Source organism: Eutrema salsugineum, unplaced genomic scaffold (assembly GCF_000478725.1).
Source record: "Eutrema salsugineum unplaced genomic scaffold, Eutsalg1_0 scaffold_2, whole genome shotgun sequence".
Taxonomy (NCBI): domain Eukaryota; kingdom Viridiplantae; phylum Streptophyta; class Magnoliopsida; order Brassicales; family Brassicaceae; genus Eutrema; species Eutrema salsugineum.
The window spans coordinates 4,800,962-4,827,306 of record NW_006256829.1 but is presented as its reverse complement, the minus strand read 5'-3'; the positions used below and the strand labels follow the sequence as shown (position 1 = coordinate 4,827,306).

The following is a 26,345-nucleotide window of genomic DNA, read 5'->3' as shown; positions in this document are numbered from 1 at the left end:
AGTCTTACACGTGGCATAAACATTCCAATAGGAAAAAGGGTACATTTGGATATAATAGCACCAAAAAGTTTTACATCGCCAAAAACGAAAACAATTAATGAAACAAGGAACAATTTGTAAATTAACGACTTCACTAATGACGGAATCTGCTTATTCCGGCGAAAACGCCGATCAAATTTTGCCTGTAAGGTAAATAAGTCTTTCTTCGCTTATCCACTTCCCCGATGTTCGTAGGCTTATACGACGCCGTTTTATTTTTTCCTTTCACTGCCAGCGATCCGTTTCCGCTTGACGAAATCGAAGACCCGTCTCCGCCACTGTGGCTTCTTCTCAGAAGATCTTTAAAACGACACCGTTTCGATTCGCTCGAGGTCGTTACGGCTCCGTCGCTGTGGCTTCTCCTCAGAAGATCCTTGAAACGACACCGTCTTGGTGCGCTTGATGATTTATTCTTTGAGCTATCGCCTCTCGCCGGAGATCTTATCGGACTCCAGAAACAGTGATACTTGCTCGAGGTAGGGTTTTCGGAATCGTCAGACTCCGAGGATGAATTCGATTGCGACGGCGAAGATAGAGATGGATCAATGTTCCATCCACCGTATAACAGATTCTTCGAGGTGACTCGATTGGCTGCCACGTCATCGTCTTCTTCCTCCTCTGGTGAGTGCTCGAAAGTTTTCGTCGTCGTTGGGAAATGGAAGAAGCTCTCTTCACGTAACGGCAATGTTTCGAACTCGAATTCAGCTTCTTCGTCGCCGTCAACTTTGACGGAAGAATAACTCTGGGAGTCACGGACAACTCTAACGGCTGCTTCGACGATGCCAACGTCACCGGAGGCATAGAAACTGAAGCTGGGGCTAAACGACACCGTAGGAGAAAATTCCTGCATTGTTATCTGTAATAAAAATTCTGCCTTCTTGTCTCTGTTCATACACTTGGACTTGGACTTGCTCTGTCTGTGTGTATATATACACATGTATGCGAATGTGCCAGCGTATGTGTGTGCGTATGATATATTGGTTTACTTGAGCATCAAGAGGAGGCGGCTTTGACAAGGAAACGTATTTCTTTGTCTTTGTTTAAGAACGTAATTCTTTGTCTTTGTTTAAGAACGTACTGTATTTCTTTGTCTTTGTTTAAGAACGTATTTCTTTGTCTTTGTTTAAGGATAATAAATCGTTTTAGTATACAAATATAATCATCGCGTTTTTCTTATGAATTGCCGCGTCAAGGCTGACGACTTATTTAATTATTGTTTACTAGAGAGAAAATGCGTTTGCGGTTGTTTATTTGTTTCTTACTGCTTCTTTATCCTTATCTGCTTCTTTATCCTTATCTGCTTGTTCCATACTCGTTAAGTCGCCATATTTGTTTTGTTCAATCCGCCTGTAAAATTCATGTTTTACTATTACCATGCAAACCCATAATTTTTGTGTACATGTTAGAAAAAGTTAGAGACCCTATCCGTATTCTGAATAAGATACACTAGTTTTATCAATTTTTGTTGCCTTGAACGGATTCCAAATCACAACTAGTATGTAAATATACCAAATTGTATATGATTTTTCATGGACCCTCCATATTATTATCTGTTATGTTATGCATTCTTGTGTTGACCAAGTTGGGCATAGAAACACAAGCATTTATTTAGTCCACTTGTTAATATTCATCTCTTCAAACAACATCATTATTGAACATTATATTGGCATGTTCTCGAACGCACATATTTTTTTTTTTATGTATTGAGAACTTTAATTTTGCTAGAACAAAAAAAACTGCTTTACACCGTTGCTTAATTTGCGACTTAGCTGTTTTTTTACGAAGAATGCAGTTTTGACAAGCAATGACAATGCAATGTTTTAGACAATTTAAATTGAATGTAATCAAACAAGACAAACAAGCAATGGGAGACGACATAGCATGAATGTTTCAAGATATAATCAGTGGCAACCACTAATTAATTGGCTGGATCAAGTGTAAGTATGATATTGGTGATCGGAAATTTGATATATTGGATATCAAGCGGTAGAATTTGGAGGATATAATTCGAACATCAACCGAATCAGTGGTTGAACCTTAAGCTACAACACTAATTAACGTGTTTTGAACACTCTTAAACGCGGAAAAAACACTCGTAACAAAGTCATACAGTGCACTAAAATCCAATTAACAACACATCTAATAACGCCAAAAAAGAAAAACAGATCTTAGTTTTATCTTTGATTGTTTAGATTCGATGATTTGTTAGAAAAAAAAGAAAGAAAAAGATTAGAGGATTCCCATCGCGTTTATGTACGCTAAAGCATATAGTATTAAATTAAACTATATTTATTAATTGTATAAAATGTAAGTATATGATTATTTGAACAATATTCCAGATCTTGTTGTCCATGTTATATAGTTTTCTAATCACTTTTTTCTAGTCACTTTTCTAATCACATGCTGAGAAAGACAATAAGAAATTGTAATCAACTTTTGTTCTTTTCAACTGATAAGAAAGTTTTATTTTGTCAACATCATTTGTGTGTTGTGTAATAAAGTTATATAATTTATTAATTTGACTTAAGTATAAATATTTTTCTAATTGGCATGTTTGCGAATATATTTTTCTCAGTTTTCACCTAAAGAATATTTTCATTTGTAACATAAATGAAATAATTCTTGCGAAGCAATTTCCACCCAATCAAGTAGCGGAGTTGACCCCAGCAACACCTCTTCTTGTGAAGCAATCATCTCTTCGCCAGCCCGATAAGTTCGAGTCTTTTTCTCTTAATTTAGAATATCGGTACGATATTTTAAGTGATATACACAGAACCGGAAACGGAAGTTCGGTTAACTCCTTGGTTATCTTAGCAAGGTCAATATTTCAGTTTCCACGACTAATATAAACCAAAAGTTTCTGTTAAGTAACAAATTACGCCTGGCCCGGTTCGATAAAATTTTCTCTGATATTTTGTTCAAAAACTTTAATACTTTACGGATACAAACAAAATGATATTTTAATTATTTTCAATCCAAGTACAAAAAAGCACATCTTGAATCGTATCCAGAAATGACATATTATTGTTAACTGCATAATATTAAAATGATTGTCTTCAAATTCAAAAATACAAGTATCATGCTATTTGTAAATTTATGGTACCGTTATTCACGTATAACTTTCATGAATTTTAGGTAGAATAGATTCATAAAGTATGAAATATATAGTTAGTAACAATTCAGCCATTTTTAAAAAATTAAGAATAAAACATAGGATACACAAAATCGTGTCCGGGTGGATCGAGTTGGTTCATGTGAAATAAGTCGAATTTCACTAATTTTGCGAATTGGCAAATTTGATCCAAAACCGGTACACAATCGAACCAATATAATCGGTTTTTGATATTTACACGGTTCAACCGTTTCTCGTAGCTCCTCTCGAGATTCTTTCTGCTAAGCGAAAACCAGACGACAGAAAAGCTACACAATAGGAGGAGAGAACTCGACAACGAAGAAGAGAAAAGCGAGATTTCTAACCTATCTCGTGCTTCGAATTCAAACAATTTATTCTCCTCTGCGGATCGATCGCAAATTATCAAGCTCCGCCGCCGCCTCCGCCGCAATTGACGGCGGTGTCTACGTCGCTTTCGTTTGTGCGTGATAGGAGGACCAGCAGCAGGAGCAGTCAGCTTAAGTAACGCCTCCTTTGATTTGACTTGAGGTCAGCGTTGTTTCTTCCCTCAGATTTGTTTTTTTTTTTCTTTTGTCATTTCGAATTCGTTTCGGTAATGGTAGATTATCAGAAGGTTTTCACTTTTCAGATTTCTTTTCTATTTATAATTTCTTCGTAGTTTATTTTTTCATGATTCGGGGGTTTTGTTTTATCATTTTCTCAAATCTGGTTGAGAGATATGGTGATGATGAATTGTGTGGTGTAGAAAATATTGTGTAGGAAATCTGAATGCGCGTCAATATTTGTAGATATCTGGAAATTAGTGGGTAGATCGAATTTGATTACCATCGAGAACGAATGTTGAAACCATGACTGTAGTATAATTGCTTTCCATTGATTTTTTAGTTGTTTGTTCGAATTGCATTCTCGTTTTATTCTAGAACTTGAACAGCTCTCTTGCTTCTTAGTTGTTTGTTCGAATTGGCCAGTGAACATTCTGCTTGATGCTTCTGTCCCAAAAGGAGATGTTTTCTGAGCTATAGGGTTTCGAATTTCGGATTCAGCTTTGTTATCAATATGAATGACACGAAATCCGGACTGGAATTTCTCTTTTGCGCAGATAGATATTTTGGTGATATGGCCTTGGTGATATCTCCGCATTTGCTCTGCCTTGAAGAATTGTAAAATGCTGGCGAATTGGAAGAAACCACACACAGATTGATGCTCTCGTCAGTCGACCTCTGTTCTTGTAAATTTCTCTGAAACTTACGGGGTCAAAGGTGTATAGCATATGCTTTTTAAGAAGATAAAAAATATTAATTATGGATTCGGGTTCAGAGAAAAAATTTCCTCTCAATGCAAAAGACTACAAGTTATGTGAAGAAATCGGAGATGGTGTCAGTGCGACTGTGCACAGAGCTTTGTGCATACCGCTTAATGAGGTCGTTGCTATTAAGGTTCTTGATCTGGAAAAGTGCAACAACGATCTGGTACGCACTCTAATTTATTCTTATTCTAAACTATGAAAGAGGCTTGCTTATTCTGTGGTCTTACTTATCGAAGACAAAAGTGTCGACACCTAATGAACCTCTCAAAAATGTAGTTGCATGTTTCGACTTTTTATTTTCTTTTATTTTTATGTTAAAGTGTCACGAGCTTAAGCTAGATGTAAAGAATTAGTTGCAGTTGTGAACACCATGGAATTATTGTCCCTGTTAATCGGGTTTGAATAGGAACTGAATTGCTTGTAGGATGGGATTCGGAGAGAGGTGCAAACAATGAGTCTGATCAACCATCCAAATGTGTTACAAGCTCATTGTTCATTTACCGCTGGGCACCAGCTATGGGTTGTGATGCCTTACATGGCTGGAGGATCCTGTCTCCATATAATAAAGTCTTCTTATCCAGATGGATTCGAGGAACCTGTTATCGCTACTTTACTCCGTGAGACTCTGAAAGCTCTTGTATATCTTCATGCTCATGGGCATATCCATAGGGATGTGAAGGTATATGGTTGCATAGATTTCCCTTTAATATAGTACTTTCCTCAATTTTCTATGGATGAAGGTCGTTTTGGTTTATTGCCCTCCTCTGTTGAGTGGTGAGGATGTGTTATCGTTCATATCAAAACTATGTCTTCCTTTGCAGGCTGGAAACATTTTATTGGATTCCAATGGTGCCGTTAAGCTAGCAGACTTTGGAGTATCAGCTTGCATGTTTGATACTGGAGACAGACAACGTTCCAGAAATACATTCGTTGGGACTCCATGCTGGTACTTTTTTTTTTCAACTCTAGTAATGCCATGCTCTGTGGATACATCTTAGACAGAATTTCTGAATCATGCTTGTTTCTTCACAGGATGGCTCCTGAAGTCATGCAGCAACTACATGGATATGATTTTAAGTAAGTTGATACTCTGTAAACATTTGTGCTACTTCCCCACCAGATTACTCAGGGGTATTACTATTGTCTACATTTCCCTTCACAGAGCAGATGTATGGTCATTTGGAATAACGGCACTTGAACTGGCACATGGTCATGCCCCATTTTCCAAGTATCCGCCAATGAAAGTAAAGTTGTGCTGATGCTATTTAATTTGTATTGATCTTCACTGCTCTCTGGTACTCAGTTTGTATATTTTCTTTTTCTGGTAATCATCACCGGTAGGTTTTGCTGATGACCTTACAAAATGCACCTCCTGGACTTGACTACGAGAGAGACAAAAGATTCTCAAAGGTGCGTGAGTGGGCACAATATTTTTGTATCATTTTAGCTTCTTGTGTTTTCTTTTCACCTTTGTTAATTTGCCTTAACAGGCCTTCAAGGAAATGGTGGGTACATGCCTAGTGAAGGACCCAAAGAAGCGTCCAACTTCAGAAAAGCTTTTAAAGCACCCTTTCTTCAGACATGCACGTCCACCTGATTACCTTGTTCGAACGATTCTAAATGGTCTTCCTCCACTAGGTGAACGATATAGAACGATAAAGGTCTCTGGTTCATCCCTTAAACTTATTTTGCCTCTTGCTGGGAAGGAAAATGCTGGAAAAGCTTGATTGATATGTGAATTCTTTCTTTCAGTCAAAGGAAGCTGATCTTCTTATGCAAAACAAATCTGAATACGAAGCGCACTTATCACAGGCAAGGATAAAGAAAGAAATATTTCATCTTTCTGTTGACAATATTCTGTAAAATCTCTTTATGCTGCTGAGAGATGCAAACATCTTCTGGTAGTCAAGTTTGATTGCGTGTTATTATTTTTACATCTATACTCAGACTTTCTGTTCCTCTGCAGCAAGAATACATTAGGGGAATAAGCGCTTGGAATTTCAATCTTGAGGACCTAAAGAATCAGGCTGCCCTTGTAAGTTACCACCTTTCTAGCATAATTAATTATACAAGGCAGGGAACTAATTTTGCTGGCCTTGTAGATATCAGATGATGATAGTTCACACGCTGAAGAGCCTGATTTCAACAGAAAGCAATGTGAAAGACAGGATGAATCTGCTCTTTCCCCTGAAAGGGCTAGCAGCTCAGCAACAGCTCCCAGTCAAGATGTAATTAATATATGAATGAATTCTCTATACTCACTCTAGTGTGCTTTTGGGAACCGAAATATAGGTTTTTTTTTAATTTCGATCTTCTTCTGCACGATGTCAACTCAACATGTCTTTCTTTGTATTCCTCTTCTTTTCAGGACGAACTGAACGACATTCATGATTTAGAGAGTTCGTTCGCCTCGTTTCCAATCAAACCTCTTCAAGCGCTCAAGTACATCTTAATTCTCTATATAATCTAGCTCGTATAGATCCGGTTTTTATCCAGTTAAACTTTAAACGCTCGAGACACATGATATTTTCATTGAGTAGTATAGCGGTTTGATCAACGTATTCCATAAGTATCCCATTGCTTAGTATTGCAGAGCTACAACGTTTCTGAATTTTGAACAAGATATTGAACTTTATCCTACCTGTGGTATGATGCAGAGGCTGCTTTGATATTGGCGAGGACGAGGATAATGCAACTACTGATTGGAAAGATGCAAACCTAATGAGTTCTGGACAACAGCCTTTAACAAAGGCTTCTATTGTATCTCTGCCCCACACCACGAAAGAAGAGGACACTGCAGCGCAGAATACTTCTTTACCACGTCATGTCATTTCTGAACAAAAAAAATATTCAAGCGGTTCAATTATACCAGAGAGTACTTTCTCTCCGAAAAGACTCTCATCCGAAGCTGACAGGTTAGCATTCTCAAAACTTTTTTTTAGTGTTTAAACCTATCTTGACATGCTTCATTGACTTTGAAGCTCTTATTTATTGAATGATGAGTTAATGTTGAATGTGACGTGACTTGCTTCTGCAGGGAGTTTCAACAGCGTAGATATCAGACAGAGCGGAGCTACAGCGGATCATTATATCGCACCAAGAGAGATACTGGTAATTAACCTCCCATCCCACCCATTAGTGTACATGGAATGCTTGTAGAGACTTTAATTCGAATACAATTTATGCAGTGGAGGAGACGTCAGAAGCCCCACATGTGGAGCACAAGGGACGGTTTAAGGTCACATCAGCAGATCTGAGTCCTAAGGTACAACAAGTATATGTTTATCCTTGTTCGATGAAACTATTATGGTCTAAGCAGAATGGTAGAAACATGAAAGAAAATGTGTGGAATAGTTCCCTTGTCTTTATGAAAACTGAAGATGTTTTTGGGTTTTTGGTAAAATTAGGGATCTACAAACTCTACATTCACACCGTTTGGTGGTGGTTCAAGTAGCCCGAGCTCCCTAAATGCTAATACCACCTCAATCCTCCCATCAATTCAGTCGATCTTGCAGCAAAACGCCATGCAACGGGTAAGTTTTTAAAACCATATGGAAAATTACTTTTACAGTCGTTAGTTAAATACTTTTCTCTTGGCAGGAGGAGATTTTGAGACTAATCAAATACGTGGAGCAAACCTCTGGTACTATAATCATCTTCATCAATAGATTGATTTTCTCTCGGATCTTATATTTCCTTTTTATTGAAGAATTCAACATAAATATTCTTTGTCTTTGCCTCATTTCATAGTCAAGCAACCTGGATCACCCGAGACAAGCGTCGATGAGCTATTGCAGGTAAAAGAAGAAGAGAAAAGAAAAACATTTTAAAATAATCATATTCAAATATTCATCAACCGGAATTTGATATCATTTTTATGTAGGCGCCTGCTGCAACGCCGAGAGAGAGAGAACTTCAGTCCCAAGTTATGCTACTACAACAAAGGTACATACATATACGATTACTAACAATGAAATTAAAATTGAAATCTCTGAAGGTGATTCTATGTGCAAATTAACGTGACCGAAACCAAAACGCGTCTTATTGTTACTTAACATCAACATTTGAATCACCTGTTTTCTTTTTATCTTTGATGTTAAAGCTTTTGGAGCTTAACAGAAGAACTAAAGAAACAGAAGCAGAGAAACGGGCAGGTTTGTTTTTCCTCACATTTTCTATTTAGAATCCCTCGTTGACTTAAATTTTATAATATGAGATCATGAGTTAACTTCATCCACTTTTTGAGATAGAATCTTATCACGTTTACACACTAATGAATTAGCGTTAATTACTACAAACTTACAAAGACAGCTCTTTACACTTTCATGTTTACATGGCGCTTATTGGAAATCCTTTTCTTATTCTCTGCAGTTGGAGAATCAGTTAAACGCACTAACACACAGAAACGATTGAGTCTCGTGAGTCATCGAAACAAAAAAACACAAGCTCAGGGATGAAGCTGGGGATCTCGAGTAAAAACCCCAAATTTCCTTTCAAGTCAAAGAAGAAAGAGAGATTTGTGTGTTTATATATATTTTTATTGGGTGTAATTTATTTGACAGTTTATTATTTTCTGTGACAACAAACTACTACAATGTTTGCCTCCGTTTTGTGGGTTTTCCCAGTCATTTGGCCACCTATGTCTGGTTTATGATGTGTTTATATTACAGCGTTTGTATTATTATTTTCTTTTTCTTTTATTTTGTTAATGAAAACAAAATACTGTTTTTTGTTTTTATGCATCGTCAAGAAAATGTAATTGTGGGGATAACTAAGGGCCATTCTCTACAAAAGTTTTTAACACATCTAACATTTTTTTTTTCAGATCTCAAAACATCTTTTATAACGTTGAATTACCAAACTAATAAAAACAAATTACCACAACTCCTCACTAATTATTTTTTAACCCAGAAGAAAACATAAAACATCTTGTTGTATTACCAAAGGCGATTCTCGATCACAGCCGCTACTATTTCCTTCAACGTCTCCTACAAAAAGAAAAAAGAAACACAGAATCTCTAAGCTTGTTGCAGAGACTTATTCTTAGAATCAATTAAATGTTAACAAGAAATTGTAAAGTACCGAAGAATGATCTTTGAGACCAAGTGAGAGAACCAGAGGCTTCGAGGGAACATAAGAACTGGAGAAATAAAAAGGGATTGCATCACTTTGCTGTGTTTCAAGTTAATCAGACAATAGAAAAAGAATGGAGGAGAAGGGAGGCATTATTCAAGGAATCGAAGTTGAGAGAGACCTTATGTGGTCAATGAGTCTTCGAGCAGTTGCTATCAGCATTGGCTTCAAGAAACATAGTGGGCAAAATCTACTGTAAGATTTTTGTAGGTTTGAACTATATAAACGTGCTAACAATATGATAAGATTTTTACCTCATCTCGCTTTCCGAATATCACTGAGACACTATATGTTGGTTCAACAGACATCCCTTCTTCCTTCCTGTCAACAAAGAAACACCCGATTTACATATAAAACAAATGTTCAATACCGATACTAGACTAAACAAATCAAGAAAACTCGATTTCATTCCTCAAGAATATCTTAAATGCATGAACAAAGACCACCAGTTAAAAGCATAAACCGACAGATTAATCGCCAAAGTGAGAGACTGCACAAATCAAGAACACACACTATTTCATTCTTCGAGACAACCTTAGAAGCATGAATATCTTAAATGTATGAACAAAGACCACCAGTTGGCGCATAAACCGGTAGATGTATAAGCAAAATGAGAGACTGAACAAATCAAGAACACTCGGTTTCATTACTCGAGAAGACGCATACACAACAATAAGTTTTATCACGGACCATCTAGTGTGCAGTATAGTTCAACAAAGAACATAATTTGAGTCATAACTCAGATCATCAGATGTTGTAGATTTATCGATAAAGATTAATTAATTCACGAACTCTCAAGTTCCCTCCTCAGGAAATCGTAGAAGAAAGAACAAGAAACAATTTTTTATCAGAGACCTTGCGTGCAATATAGTTCCCATGGCTCCAATCTGTGTTGCTATGACCTGAAACAAAGTAATGTTGAGGTTCAGAAAAACAACTATGACTTTGAAAACATCAAAGGATATAAGCTCTTACACACAAAAACACTCACAAGGATATGATCTTCATAGCTGCAGATCACAATCTCTGTCTTGTTTCCCTTTTAAACAACAAACACTGGAAATTACTCAATTATCTTGACAAATGACAACAGTAAAATGCTTAGACCACTTGAATTGACGTACAATAACAGAATCAATTCTGTAAGAGATATTGAGCCTCATGAATCCAGAGATTCACAATCAAAGTAACATGTAACATATTATTTGACCAAATAAAAACTAATCTTCACATAAGAATCGAGAAAACTCCCATGGAAAAAGATTCGATTAGATTTTCAAATTACCTTACTTTCTAATGAAAACTTTTTATGGCGAACAGGAAAACTAGTGTCCAAGTTTTCCATTATCAGTCTTTTAACTGTCTCTCTCTCTCTCTTACGCTTCTTCTTCTTCGTTTTCTTCCTGCGAGAATCTCTCCGTCTTTTGCCTCCCAGCTCCGACGAGAAGAGAGGTTGAAACTCGTTCGTTTCTGCTCAAAACAGCATCGTTTGGAAAAAATCTAAAATTAGTAAGCCCAAGTAATTAAGCCCATTAACATTTGATAAACAAGCCCATCAATAAATTCCTTTTTTCAGTCATTAGTTTTTTGACTTTTGAGTAAACGAATTCGCGGCGACGACTTTCCTCGCATTAACGAAATAACGAGTATTATCTTCCCACGTGAAAAACAAAATATGACCAGTCCAACAAAATATTAATAATAAAGTAGGAAACGAAATCTACGACTTTACATTACAAACGCATTTCTCATATGTGTAACTACATGAAACGACACAGATCACAGACCACAAGAATTAAAGAAATATGGTCTTTCTCTTGAGTCTTGACAAACTGGACGGAAACAAACCGGGTGGCTCGTCGATTAAAAACCACGGAGTGAGTTTGTAATTTCATAACGTACCAACCAGAAGCTTCCACGTAAGCACTTTATTTAACAGGCCGGTTATTTTAGAGACGCACACTCAACTAACCATCTCAGTTTGTGTAAAACAAAGGGAAGTACGGTTGAGAAAATAGAAATCCCGTGCGTGCCTACTCGTCATTCAACACGTGTTCGTCAGAATATCCGGCGCTTTTCCTGTCAGCTGAGCCATTCAAGCCGAGCCGTTTAACCCAATCTCGATTGCCACATTATTTAGGTTTATTTCAAAACCAGGTTGTGCCACATTATTTAGGTTCAATGATTAAAATAAAAGAGTATATATTTTCATTTCTACAAAATTACAGATAACTAGGGTTTATTTTAATAGACGAATATCATATTTTTTGGGTCGAAAAGTTCATTACCAGTGTCACGGTTAAAACCATAATCTCATTAGTATACGATTTGTGCGTTTAATCTATTTACTTATGTAACACAGAAAATATATTTTTAGGTAAATCATATTTGTACATACATTACTGTGTTAAACTGATGTGACAATGTAATGCGATAATGTTTGACCAGTATCTAAATTATTGTAACTTCGTGGTCAGAGCATATAAAAGTTGGCTTAAAAGCATAAGTGCTAATTTTGACCACTTCTCGCATCTTCGTTTTTTTCACACTCGTTGATTAGGAATTTCAAGATAATCAACCGATTCTTGGTACGTATTTTATGATTATTATATGCTTAGATGGTGATTAGTATAATCATATAAACCATCATATTTATATACATATATATAGTTCCATACGATATCATATTGTGTGTAAACTTTATATTTTCTCAGATGATATATACTCATCACTACTGTCAATGGTTCTTAAAATTTATTTACTATGTCATCAAACACCGATTAATTTCCTTATAATAAGTGACACTTATCGTGAATTAGCTTTAATTATTTCATGAGCAATAGATTTTGCCTTTTTCCTTTTTTGCCTTACGAGACCTTCTAAGCAAGAGCAATAGATTAGACCTTTTTAGTATTTAGTTAAAAGAAATAGTAATCCATAAAGTAATAAGAGTTGGTGGCAAAGTGTTGTACGATTAATTTACTTAGAAAAAGAAGAGTCATACGGTTTAAATTTAAAACATGAGAATTTTGCAGGATTTGGATATTTTATACAAAAAAGGTATTTGTATTTTTCACGTTTTTTTCATTAGTTTGTTTTTAACAGTACCTCATAGACATCAAGTAACAAGAGTTGGTGAAAATGTGATGCACCATTAATTCACTTGCGTAACAAGAGTCACAAACAAAATCCGTCTACGTCCCACAAGTATACATAACTTATAACTAGCTAGTAATATAAAAATATATATAAACTTACAATCACCCCAAAAAAAACCCTATAACCAGGAAAATAATAGGTCAATGATGATAAATGAATAATTTTTTCTTTGTTTACTATTTAAACAAGAAAACGTTTTGGCATCATAATAATATCAGCAGTTTACAGAGATTATAACATTTTTTTGACACGTTATTATTGTCCCATAGTTTACTAACATGTAGTTAACTCTTCGTCTTGTTCCGAGTAGCTGCCATATAATCAACTAGTTTGACCGTATTGATCAGTTTAGACAGATATCAAGTAGATGCAATATAATAACCAGTCATGTAAATAAGGCCGGTCAATTTTAATTTAAAGCCACTACCACGAAACTAATTTAATTTATTATAACGGTGTTTTTACTGAACTTTTTTTATTGTAACGTATTTGACCTGTTTATAATAATAATGTGATATAAATGACAAACAAGACAATATTTTTTTTGTCAACTTCGATTACCATTTCCCATTATAGTTAGTATCATTTTAATTTGCACACGTTGTAAAACTATAAAACATAATTTAGTTCTTGATTTTGACCCCATGAATACTCGTTCACTGTACATATCTCAAGTTTGGTAACTACAATATGTAAATATGATCTTTATCTAAGTGTAACTCAGTCCATAACTTTTAGACTTTGTTTTGATATGTTTTTTTAATCAAGCTAACGACAGTACTTAACATATACTATAAGTTACTTCGTCTACTCTATTACAAACGTGGTATACACTTTTTATCCCATCATAGATGACCTTTTACATCTTTTTGTTATATAATTAATAAGTGGAACTAAAGTATCTATTGAACACTTATAAATAATTTAATAAAACCAAAATACCTAATAATTTTTATAAAAAAATAGTTTATTATTAGTGTGCAATAAAACATATGAATACATTAAAAAAAAAACAAATGAAAACATACATGTAGATACTACGACATTGTTATATTGTATATAAAAATAGGAAACCAATCTAGTAAAGAGCTATAAATTTACAATTGGCAATTTGGCATGGTGAAGTTTTTTGTTATTCCAAGTCTTTATTAATGGTTGTTTTCTTCAAAGAAAAAAAAAATTTAATTAATGGGAAAATATAAGTATAGATGGGTCGTATATATAGAAGGAAGCAGTCGATGAAGCTGAAGCCGAGCCGATAAAGCTGCTTTTAATACACTTGTCCTTTCTTCGAAAGATCAGAGAGACTCTTTTGGCATATCTCGTGTGATGGCCTCTGCTCTTTCTCCCTCTATATATTTCGTCTTCCTCCTTTCTCTATCCTCTGTGCAACTCTCTCTCTCTATACCTTCTCTGAACTTTAGAGCCAACGAAGTCAGACACTGAACAAATAAGATTTTTTTAAATCTTACTTAATTGGTTCATTTGTTGTTTTCGTACTCCGAAAACTATGAGGGTTCTACGTGCGACGGAGAAATTCTCGGCGGAGGTTAAGGAGTTCATGTGCGCAGCTGTGCAGAGGAGGAGAGACGACGACGGATTCCGAGGCTCGAGAGGTGGTAAATCGAGAAATGCGATGGATCTGGATTCCGACGCCGGGAACAGATTGGTTTGCGTTACCGGCGGCGTTTCATACCTTGGTCGTGCCATTGTTAAGCGGCTCCTTGTTCATGGTTACTCCGTCAGAATCGTCGTCGATTGTCCAGGTAAATTTGATTACGCTCTGTTTCATCATCATCGGAACTTGGGAATCGCTCTTTCAATTGTTTGGTAGGTTGGGTTTAAGGACTAATTAATGACTTTTCAATCTTTCCTAATACTACTAGTTTTAGCGATTTTGATCAACGGGTAAATCGTATAATTAGTGCTTGGATTCTGGAGTTACAAATCCGAGTTTGATTTTTTGCCTTTTTTTGGTAAATAGCAAAGTCTGTTTTGGACGTGATTCGAAATTATTCAAGTAGAAAATGATATTTTCAAATAATAAGTCATTGATATTTGTAAAGTTTTTGAGGCTTTGAGTTGATTTTTTTTGTTGTTGATGAAAATGCAGAGGACAAAGAGAAAGTGAGCGAGATGGAAGCTGACGCTGAAACGGCGTCGTTTAGCAACAGGATTACATCAGTAGTTTCTCGATTAACAGAGACCGAGAGTTTAGTTCAAGCATTTGATGGTTGCGCAGGCGTTTTCCACACCGCTGCATTTGTGGATCCAGCTGGAATCTCTGGATATTCGGTATGTCTAATTTCAATTTCATCATCCTCTACACAATGTTGTAACCTTATGCACATAAATTAGCACCATTCTTTATACGTATGCTTGCATTCGTACGTGTACAAATACATTAAATGAGATGTGTAAATATACTCATGCATACGTACGAAGACACCACGTGGAATGTACAAAACCAATTACATTCCAATTTAACCTCATCGAAGCATCTCCTTTCTCCTTCAAATAAAAATAAAAATAAAAATAAAAAATCTCACGGCATGCTATTTATTGAGTTTTATTCACAAAAATAAAAGAGTGAGTATTGCATATAGACACGGAAGGATTACTGTATTTTCTGCGTGATTCAAATAACTTTGTTCGTTTATTGAAATGTCGTACGTCTCAGGTGTGAAATATGAGAATGTGTCAAAGGGGAATATATTAATTGCTTTACAATTTTATCCTTATCCTCGTTTCTGTTTCTAGAACACTTTTTAAGTGGCTCTGCTTTTTGTTAATAAAGTGGTTATGAGTTGAGGTTGGTACTTAGCCAAGTACCTTAGTTTCTGAATGTTTGTTGAGTATGGTACATATTTTCAACTATAAATTCAATGCCCCTCAGTTTCTTTTTGTTTTTTTTATAAAAAAACTTTGATATTTTTGCTTTTAAAAACTCAGATTTTGCATATCTTTTTGTCTCCTTGCCTTGGTTCCGTTTTCAATTTTTTCTTGAAAACAAATATTCAACATCGACATAATGACATTGAAATAGAGTTGATAGCTCTTCACAACCAAAATAAATTAAATTGAGTAGACAGCTCTTGCATTCTGAAATCTCAGCACTTCCTTTTTGAATAGATTGAAAAGATGCCATTTTATCTGAGATTTGAGTGATTTTTTTTTTTTTTGCTGTTGACATTTTGACAATATTTAACCCCAGCCACCTGATTCGGAAGAGAGTTATTATAAATAGTTAATTTTGCATTATGAAACTTCTACACTCTAGGTTGATAGTTGTGGGTTCCTACACTTGTTGGAGAGGTATCTCGGAACTCCATTAGACACATTCTCTACCTACTGATAAGGACAGCTATCTAGAAAAAGGTTTTGTCTAAGTTTTGATTACGATTTGATTGGTACCAATACCTTATCTACGGCAACTACAATTAATTGAAACGTGGACGAACTAAAAACATTCATTCAATAAATATAGCATACATGTCATCATCAGATCAATAACACAAAACCAAAACTGGACCTACTAATTTTTGTAAAACTACTACTAAGGAGTTGCATTTTTGTTCTAACAAAGTGTATATGTATACAACTTAACGATCTTCATATACTAATGTTTTGGCAGAAATCAATGGCGGAATTAGAAACAAAAGTGAGCGAGAATGTAATAGAAGCATGTACAAGAACAGGGTCGGTGAGAAAATGCGTCTTCACATCATCTCTTTTAGCCTGCGCTTGGCAAGACGATTACGTTTACAATTTTGATCACTCTGTTATCAACGAAGAAAGCTGGAGCGATGAACAGCTCTGCATTAATAATAAGGTAAAAGAAAATCACAAAATTTTCATCTGTTTATATATGATCTATATATATATGATTGTGCTCTTGAAGGATCCACCATAATTAATAATATCATTTTCAAACTAATTCCACAGCTTTGGTATGCACTTGGAAAACTGAGAGCAGAGAAAGCTGCGTGGAGAATCGCAGATTCGAAAGGACTAAAGCTTGCCACAATATGTCCTGCTCTTATAAATGGTCCTGACTTCTTCCACTGTAACTCCACTTCAACCTTGGCTTATCTCAAAGGTAAATCAAAAACGTACCCTTATAAATAGTTATAAATGAGTATGAATCCAAAATTGAGTAAACCGTCCAAGAATAATGTTATTATTATATATAGCTGCAAAACAAATAGTAGTACGTAGTTCACGGGTGGTCCATTTCAATAGAGAGACAAAGACAGCTAATAAGTTTTGACTTTTTGTCTTTTGGTTTATTTTTTTGTTATTCGCAGGAGCAAAAGAGATGTATATCAACGGATTATTAGCGACAATGGATGTGAACAGGTTGGCTAAAGCTCACGTATGTCTATGGGAAGGTTTGGGTAACAAAACTGCGTTTGGTAGATACATTTGTTTTGACACCATTCTCTCAAAAGATGGTGCCGAAAAGCTTGCTAAAGATATCGGTGTCCAAATTGAAAAGATTTGCGGTAGCAGCAGTGATTCAGACGCAAACGCAGAAGCAGAAGCTTCTCCTCATAGTTTACAAATTTCAGATAAAAAGCTTTTAGATCTTATGTCAAGAACTCTACGAAGTTGCTATCATGAAAGTTAGCTAGAGTCGACAAAACTAATTAAAAGGAGCAGTTTTAAGCAAAGTGATGTAATGTTTGCTCCTATTCTTTTCTTCTTTTTTTTTCAATATATCATGCTTTATTATCTTATTTTATGTTATCTTCTTTATAATCATTGTTTAGAGAATCATTGTTATTGTACGAATGTGGTTTTTGTTTTGTGTGTGGAGGAGGTTGTTGTAAAGGGCGGTGGTAGAGTTGGTATTCGTTAAAAAATCATATATCATTGAAAAATAAATACATTTTTCCCAATTTTTGGTAGCTTATAAAGCCAATTTCAACATTACGTAAATTTGGTTCTAGCCGGTGCAAAATAACAATCATTTTTGCCTTTGCCATTTTTGCCATTCTGCATGCATATATCTTTCTTTGACTTGTGTGATTCATCGAAAAATAAACTCTCACTCTCTCTCTCTCTCTATATATATATATATATATGTTTAATTTTTCTAATAAATCAACATTTTAATGATGTAAAACGTTCATCCAACACGCAACCGGTTCATTCACAACAAGCAATCTGTTAGAACCAGGACGTACAGTATATTACACGTGTCATGATATCATTAGTGGTAATTAGAGGGTGAAAAATAGCAGAACGAATGATTTAAGTGAAGAAGAGACTGATGTGTGCGTAGCCAGGCGGCGAAGTGACTTTGCCGTTTTTTTTTTTGGTTTTTCATTTTCTATAAAGAGAAGAGCATCTCAGTTGCCGACGTGGCGACCTCATAATCGAATGCACGTGCAAAGTGTTTTGTAGACAAAGTCACTCCAAAGGCGCAGCAGCACCAGAGAGGTAAAGGCGTGAACGACGCTGATATTTTTCAATGTTATAAAAGGCACGGAAAACCATAAATTTTATATTAAAATGCTTCAAATTCATAACAAATATAGCAGCACTTAACATATAGTGAAATCAAAATAAATTGTTAATGGTTTTAGACTTTCAGTAAATTTCCATTACTCTTATTTCTACTGGCAACATAAAATCTCTTAAAGTTTTTTGTTGAAGAAACATCAAGGTACAAAAAAGTTTATGCTGCTAATCAAAAACTTTGAAGTTGTGTAAATATTACTCGCATCAACTCTGCAATAACTTCACTCTTAAATGCATCACAGTAACGCAGAAACTTAAATATTACTCGTAGTATCATTTTTTCATGGTTCATGGCACTGTTAACATTAAACAGTTGTACTTGCATCCATCATTGAACGCAAGTGCATACTCTAAGATAGTGCACACTTTAAGATACTCTTGGCATCACTTTTAAATTCACTACATTTTCGAGTATAAAATAATTGGAAAAATATATCTATTACTCCCTCCGTTTTATAATAAGTGTCATTCTGACATATTTCACACAGATTAAGAAATTAATAAAATATACAAATATACATCTAATTAATATACTTTTATAACATTTAATTACAAAGACTATTATCTTTAAATGAGGAATTAAAAAGGAAATAAAAGTAAAAAATTACATTGAAAATGCAGAATAACACTCTTTTTGAAATAAAAAATAAAATTTAAAACGACATTTATTATGAAACGGATGAAGTATTTAGATATTAATTTGTTCTATTTATTTAGTGTTAAAATTTAAAAACTTATAAATGCATGGAAAGCAACACAAATCGGGCCGAGTTCCCATGATATGATTCTCTCTGTCTTCGGGACTCATCAAACACCAAGCTCCGATACTTCCTATAAATTCGTACCAAAATTTGTTCTTACTTTTGTGAAACTATGTGAAAATATCGGCTAGCTTTGATAAAATAAAAAAAAAAATCTATGCTTTTGGTTATTTTTTATAGCACTTTGCTGTCTTCATTAATAACCCTTTTTGTTGATTTTATACAAAATTTTAAAAATGTCTAAAAACAATAAGTTTGAACATGCACTCAAACAGAAGTATCGACCTGTAACTAGTCTATAGTACGTCCTGCCACTACAGTTTAACAAAATGGTAGTTCAAATTTCATTAATCCTCATGCTGTCGAGCCTCGAGGCCAAAATCTATTCAAATAAGCATATTCATCAGCTCTTTATTACGGTAATCGTGTGGCGAATAATTTCACATACCTATATTCATCAGCTCTTTATTCTCCTTAAGGGTTCCTACTCACTCCTCAATAAATCTCCTCTTGATCAATAATCATCTTCAATCAGACGAAAAATTCAAAATTATGCTTAAAATTATTAGCTTCTACAGACCTATAAATATATGCATAAATATACATTGTACACGTACGTAACGTTGAATTACAATACTATACATATATACCTATATATATTGTAAACATGATTAATGCGCAAACACGAATATCCTTGTCATCAGTATGCTATAAACTATGATTGAAAAATTATAAATAGTCATGATCTCGTCATCTATGATCTATCCTATTATTGAAAAAACACTTTGTCACGCTCAGATATTATCATATAATATTATAACTACTGAAAAATGAGTACATTATATATACATATAGATATATGCGCAAACCTCAATCACTATTTAGCCTAGGGAAATCTATATTAATGTTTAATGTCAAAACATTGACATATTTTATTGGGCAAGTTATTTTGGGTTTTACCAAAAAAGAGAGAGTTATTTTGGGTTGTTTGGGCAGGCTTGTAGATCGTTATTGTGGAACGGACAAGTCATTTATGTTCTATTTCACAAAAACAAATTCTATTTGATTATCATTATCGTGAATCACAGAATCTTTGAACATATCGCACATTTTTAGGCTTTCAATTGATAGTATCTTATCGTGAAATGAATAATCAAAGCTAATAAAAATAATTTACTACTCCACTAAATAAGTTTTGGTTAGCTTAAGCCTAAATTTCTAAACGAATATTCATATCGTAGATGCAAACTATTCTTCCACTTGGTTATTACAAAAAATTATTTCTCTAATTCGGTTTAGACAAAAATCTGGATTATACCATTCCTACCAAAGTTGATAAAAAAACGTAATGGTAGTAGATAAACTTATATAACTTTTTTTGGTCGAAACTTATACTAAAAGCAATTATACAAGCTTATATATATGTACATATAGCTCCTTATGTGGTCGTATATGGTGAAAAAAATTATGCTTTCAAAAAGAGCTCTGTACACGTGTATATGCGCATAGGCTTGTGAAAGAGAGATTAAATATTGATATATCGTCGTCTAGAGAAAGAGACAGAGAGATAATCTGTCTATAATACAAGTATATAAGTGGAGCATTTGCTAGATCAAACCATCTCTCTTCATCTTCTCCTTATTCTTTTTTTTTTCTTGGTCATCCTCTCCTTATTCTTCTTCTCCTTCTTTTTTTCCTTTTTTTTTTGGTTTTTAATCTCCTTCTACGTATTTCCTTTATCATATCCATCAAACTATCTTTAAGATTATTATAATACACAACACAACACAACACATCAGATGAAAATGTATTTCTGTTGATCCTTATATTTATGCGTAGATAATTATATATATCACCCGAAAGAAAGCAAGATAAGGAATCCTCCAAGGTAATCCACCATTAACAATCTCAACATTTCTCTCATGACTAAGGTTAATTGGGTGGGCTCCAGTTTCTCCCCTCACCACTTAGTTATGAACCCACTCCTAATTACCTATATATATAGTGTTCATCGTTCATAATTTATATCTCGAATAGCTTTTTTTTTTGCTAATCCTGATTATATGATTAATTAGATGGACTTCTTGGTTGCATGTGTGCTATTTCATAATTGATTTTACTGTTCTTCTTATGAAAATTTTCAAAAATGACAAAATTTAGCTTCTAATAATGGTATTAACCATTTACATAATATATACATATTTATGGCCTGTGTGTATACATCAGTATATACCTATATATAGTGTATGAACTAATGAACATGCAACTTACATTTCTTCAATTTTTACCCACCATTTTGCACTTTTACCTTATACAAGTGAAAAGGGACAATAGCTAGTACTAGGTCCCACTCCGATAAAAAAGGAGGAAAGATTAAAATGGTTTGATGTTTTACATCTCTTTTTTAGTTTTTTCTTTTATTCGCTAAACTCGTAACAAAAATGATGTTTAAAAACATTTGATTACAATTTTCACTTTCGTAGAGATGAAGCAGAATTCAACATTTGCACGAGTCAAAAGCAAATTCGTTCATTGTATAAAGCAACATCTTCATGGCTATACCCCATAAATAAATACTCCCCAATATTTTATACATATCTCCCAAACACATGTTATCGTTTTACTTTTACTGAGGGAGTTCCTAATAGACTTTCTAGGGCTATTATTTTAAAGGGCTATTGATGATCTATTATACATTTCTGGCATTTATATCATAGGTTAAGAAGTTAAGTTGGAGGACTAAACTAAATGCACAATACACTCAATCTATTTAATATTGCTTTCTAAATTTTATATTTTATTAGGGCCACGTAATTGGGCCATAAGAAGACCCGGCAATCCACGTGAAAAGAGAATCCTTCCCACTTACCATCCCACGTTATCACATTAATCTTTTATATTTTCTAGTTATTCATTATAATACTATTAGTTACCATCAATTTTTGCTGGTACAACAATCTCCATCTTTTTGTGTGTGGCATAAACTAGTTTCAGATGACAAATATTTTTTTTAATTCTTAATTGTAAATTATATTACTATCTCTATAATAGAACGTAAAAGATGCTACAATCAATAAAACTTTTTGATCCGAGTGTAAAATTAAAAGTTAAACAGATAAATCGTCTAATATAAACATAATGAGATGAGATTCCTACCAGGCTACCACAAAATCAGAAAACAAAAATCACTAATTTATTACATATCCCTAGAAGAACTCCTTATTAGTTAAGCATTAATTCAAAAACCTTTTCTTGAATTTCCGATAGTAAAAAACTAAAAACATATAAAAATAATAATTTGAATCCGTTCTCCCACGCGCTCCTTGAACCAGTCATTAGACCAGACGGTCCAACCCGTACATCTTGTTCTTTCTTATATAAGATGTTGGACTCAAGTATGACAGTAGCAATCGAAATCTATGAGACAAAAAGGGAATCGAAATTAAGAAAAAAAATTCTAAAAGATGTTCTTATCGTGGTCTGCACGCGCTTAATGAGAGCGTGTGAGAGTAGTGGATCTAAACCTGAACTGTCTTAAAGTCATTAAGTGAAAGTGCATGGAAAATCTCGAGTTGTTGTTTCCTACACCTCTCTGTTTTCTTCATTGTTTACTATTTCCTATACGTATCAACTTGTAAGCAAAAACTTTTTCAAACTTTGATCCATAAATCCATACATATATATATTAATATATATATATGCGTATTGATCTATCGCAATATATATATATATGTAGAGTGACGAAAGCTCACACACTTTGTTTCTTATCTATTTTTATTTTGGCCACAGTAGGATTTTGTTTTGATGGAGGAGAACCCGCATCGAGTTTCACGTAGAAACATTGGCGGGACCCACTTTCAAAACGACGCCGTCGACGAAGAAAACCGTCGCCAACGGCAATACAACCACCAAACTCACGTCGACGAAGTCAAATGCTCAAGCAAGAGATGCCGGTCGTGGGCTGCGGCGGCGATTGCTGACTGTGTAGCACTTTGTTGCTGTCCATGTGCGATCATAAACCTTCTTACCCTCACTTTAGTCAAAGTCCCGTGGATGATCGGACGGCGATGTCTCGGCGGCGGCGGCCGGAATACGAAGAAGAAGAAGCGGAGGTTACTTCACCGGAGGAGACAACGCCGCGGGAAAATTAACGGCGAAGATGAGTTTCACGATCATAGTAATCATCACCGCCGGTTTGAGACGGCCGATAATGATGAGAAATGCGGCGGTGGTGGAGGATGTTGCGGCGGCGGAGATTATGATGATCACCGGTTTGTGGTGGAGAGAGATGGGAGTTTAACGAAAGAGGAGGATGAGGAGAAAACGACGTCGTTAAGAGGAGATGATGAGTCGAGAATAAGTGCAAGAGTTGAAGCGGAGAGAGTGTGGTTAGAGTTGTATCAGATTGGTCATCTTGGATTTGGTAGAGTCTCCTTCACTGGGATTCAATGATTGATCAATAATTTCTAACTAGGAGTTTTTTTTTTAGTTAATATTCAGATTTTTTTTTTCGGAAAATATATAATGTGAATTTTTCTACTCGATGTCATGTGTTCTTCTGTGTAGATTTATTAGTTAGCGAACAAATTGGCAATACTTAGATTTCACTAAAAATTGTTCGGCTGCGCATGTAATACAGTGAAGTGGCCGTATCATTGCTCGTATTCAAATTTGGTAGTATATATACAATATACACTCATAACTTATAAGTACTACTAGTAGACAATAAATAGTTGGCAAAATTTGTCCGAATAAAATACTATAAAAGTTATAAATGATTAGGAATTTAGGAGTTAGGAGTTTGCACATTTTTAAAGAGTCATATGGTTCAGTCTTTCGATCCATAAAATAACACGACATAGATGTAATAAAATAAAAGCCTCTTTTCTCGATTAAAGAAAAGCAAGTATCCTAGAAAACGGTAATAATATTAAAAGCTATAAAAAAACTTAATAATTCGGATTTATTTATGGGCCTTGTTATAAATAATTTCATATGTTTGGGCTAAAAATGAGGCCCACTAACGAGAATTTTTGGTTCTACTACTTTGACGTGGCTGCTCGTAACCGACCGTGTGTATTTTAGTAGGCTCTCAGAATTATTGTACGATCGTGTCTAATTTGCGCCGCCCGCGCACAATACCTCTTCCATTCTCAGAGGACTTGATCTTTCCTGCTTGAGAAAGCTTTCAGTTCCTTCCCTCTCCCCCGCCTTCTTCCTTTCGAAAACAACAGAGTCGACGATTTCAGGAAATCAGTGAAGAAAATGGATAGCGAGCCAACTCGAGTGATGGTGGCCGTGAACGAGTCGACGATCAAAGGCTATCCACACGCATCGATAAGCAGCAAAAAGGCATTCGAGTGGACATTGAAGAAGATCGTTCGGTCCAATACATCTGGCTTCAAGATTCTCTTGCTTCACGCACAAGTTCAGGACGAAGACGGTGATTTCTCTATTTCATATCATCTATTTCCCATTCTCCATACTTTTACTTTCGTGTCTCTGCATAATGTCGATAGTAGGTTTCACTAATGATGCACGATTCATGTTTAGGGTTTGAGTAGATCACTATTAGACTAAATTCGTTATTTTAGCTTTTTGTAAATGCGTTTTGGGTTTTCAATCGACGTTTCAGAAGAATTGTGTTTGTGATTCTGCTCTGTTTAAGCTACTGTGTTTATCACCACTAGGCACAAGCGGTGCGTGGTTTGCTCGAATAATCTCCGTTTGGGGATTTAAATAGCTCTCATTTGTTGTGTTTTCTTTGAAGATTTGATATAGCTTTTATTGGTTATTTTAAAGAATCTGTATCCAGTTCTGTCACATTCACGAGCGATGTTTGTCTAGAATGGAATAAAGTAGACATCTGGACTCCAGAGTTATGTTTATTATAATCACCAACCTTAATCCTTAAAGTCTAGTAAATCAGTTTGTAAACCTAAGTTTTTGCTAAGAAATATCAGAAGAGAGGCTTACTTCATGTCATGTAATATAGCAAGTTTCTGGTTAGAAGATGGCATAGAAAAAAGCTGATCTTACTTGTTTTGATAATGAAATGGGAATCAGGTTTTGATGACATGGACAGCATATATGCTTCCCCTGATGATTTCCGACAATTGAGGGAGCGTAACAAGGCAAAAGGACTTCACCTACTTGAGTTTTTCGTTAACAAATGTCATGAGATTGGGGTACTGTTTTAAGTCATTGATTGACCATTATCTGTCTTTATGTCCCTCGCTTGTATCATAATCTCATAAGCCTACAGTAACTTTTAGTGGCTATGAGTCAAGTGAGTTATTGAACTTGTAGGTTGGGTGCGAGGCTTGGATCAGGAAAGGCGATCCTACAGAAGTGATATGCCATGAAGTGAGGCGGGTCAGGCCAGATTTTCTGGTTGTGGGAAGTCGTGGTCTCGGTCCATTCCAAAAGTACGTTCAATTCTCACACACGCCTCAAGTAGAATTATTGCTTTATACTTCATACCCGTATTCTGTTTTGGCATTGCTTTACCACCCCGAACCATGGTTTTGACTTGACATGCCAGTCGAGTGATTGAAAAGTTTCTACTGACGTCGTCATTATGTAGTACCCACCCATTTTCAAATGCCTTATGGGTTTGAATACAATACAGATCAAGGATGAGCTATCTTATTAGGCTTCCTGTGAATTGTTTGATGCATATGATTACACCTCATGGACTTCAAATAGCTTCAGAGTTGCAATTTAGTTTAGGAGGTGTGATCCTATGCGACACACTGCCTATACGTGAATGGACTAATGTATGTTTGACATAAGCTGAGGAGTTGCAGTTTACATTATGTATATCTATTATACTATAGCTTGAGGTTGAAATCACAGTAGTCTATCTATGTAAAGAAAAATAACGTTGTGTTGCATTCTTGTTACTATTGGACAGGGTGTTTGTTGGAACTGTGAGTGAATTTTGTGTGAAGCATGCAGAATGCCCAGTCATCACAATCAAACGCAGTGCTGAAGAAAGTCCACAAGATCCAGCTGATGACTAAACTCCAAAAGCAGTCACACAGACCATGTGTGTGATTTGCAGTACAGAAAAAGAAATAAACAAAACTCTTTCGATTGGTCTAGTAAGTGCGTCTGTAGTTGTGGTAGATACTCAGATGATTCACACATCATATTTATAATTGTGTGCGCAATGCCTTAGTCTTCATTCCCCAAAACATCAAAACAAAAGTTCCATTATTCGTTGTGTAATCCATCAACTCTTCTAGACCTTTCATATATCCAATGTGTTCTATATTATTATCCA

The 26,345-nt window shown here is 35.1% G+C and overlaps 6 protein-coding genes across 6 annotated transcripts; 4 read left to right on the top strand and 2 right to left on the bottom strand.

Moving 5' to 3' along the window:
- Positions 1-28: 28 nt before the first annotated feature.
- On the bottom strand, positions 29-1,064 carry LOC18019505. Its single transcript, XM_006399924.2, has one exon. The coding sequence runs from the start codon at positions 974-976 to the stop codon at positions 134-136; it is 843 nt and encodes a 280-aa protein (XP_006399987.1). The 5' UTR covers positions 977-1,064; the 3' UTR covers positions 29-133.
- A 2,348-nt stretch (positions 1,065-3,412) lies between these two features.
- Positions 3,413-9,212, top strand: LOC18019504 (serine/threonine-protein kinase BLUS1). The gene is made up of 21 exons (XM_006399923.2): positions 3,413-3,700; positions 4,272-4,641; positions 4,903-5,157; positions 5,300-5,424; positions 5,511-5,555; positions 5,641-5,722; positions 5,820-5,888; positions 5,969-6,139; positions 6,231-6,290; positions 6,445-6,513; positions 6,581-6,706; positions 6,847-6,920; positions 7,136-7,393; positions 7,516-7,589; positions 7,667-7,743; positions 7,886-8,011; positions 8,079-8,121; positions 8,229-8,275; positions 8,362-8,423; positions 8,581-8,632; positions 8,850-9,212. The coding sequence occupies exons 2-21, from the start codon at positions 4,474-4,476 to the stop codon at positions 8,889-8,891; spliced, it is 2,025 nt and encodes a 674-aa protein (XP_006399986.1). The 5' UTR covers positions 3,413-3,700; positions 4,272-4,473; the 3' UTR covers positions 8,892-9,212.
- A 78-nt stretch (positions 9,213-9,290) lies between these two features.
- Positions 9,291-11,081, bottom strand: LOC18019503. Its single transcript, XM_006399922.2, has 7 exons — positions 10,897-11,081; positions 10,603-10,650; positions 10,467-10,513; positions 9,866-9,932; positions 9,733-9,776; positions 9,561-9,618; positions 9,291-9,466 (listed from the first exon to the last, which is right to left on the bottom strand). Exons 1-7 carry the CDS (start codon positions 10,954-10,956, stop codon positions 9,416-9,418), a joined length of 375 nt encoding a protein of 124 aa, XP_006399985.1. The 5' UTR covers positions 10,957-11,081; the 3' UTR covers positions 9,291-9,415.
- A 3,033-nt stretch (positions 11,082-14,114) lies between these two features.
- On the top strand, positions 14,115-17,560 carry LOC18019502 (cinnamoyl-CoA reductase-like SNL6). Its single transcript, XM_006399921.2, has 5 exons — positions 14,115-14,536; positions 14,884-15,065; positions 16,405-16,602; positions 16,716-16,869; positions 17,078-17,560. The coding sequence occupies exons 1-5, from the start codon at positions 14,281-14,283 to the stop codon at positions 17,398-17,400; spliced, it is 1,113 nt and encodes a 370-aa protein (XP_006399984.1). The 5' UTR covers positions 14,115-14,280; the 3' UTR covers positions 17,401-17,560.
- Positions 17,561-20,731: 3,171 nt separating this feature from the next.
- LOC18017720 lies at positions 20,732-23,520 on the top strand. The gene is made up of 2 exons (XM_006399920.2): positions 20,732-20,945; positions 22,847-23,520. The coding sequence occupies exon 2, from the start codon at positions 22,862-22,864 to the stop codon at positions 23,507-23,509; it is 648 nt and encodes a 215-aa protein (XP_006399983.1). The 5' UTR covers positions 20,732-20,945; positions 22,847-22,861; the 3' UTR covers positions 23,510-23,520.
- A 644-nt stretch (positions 23,521-24,164) lies between these two features.
- Positions 24,165-26,345, top strand: LOC18017719 (universal stress protein A-like protein). Its single transcript, XM_006399919.2, has 4 exons — positions 24,165-24,500; positions 25,124-25,245; positions 25,367-25,485; positions 25,974-26,345. The coding sequence occupies exons 1-4, from the start codon at positions 24,323-24,325 to the stop codon at positions 26,080-26,082; spliced, it is 528 nt and encodes a 175-aa protein (XP_006399982.1). The 5' UTR covers positions 24,165-24,322; the 3' UTR covers positions 26,083-26,345.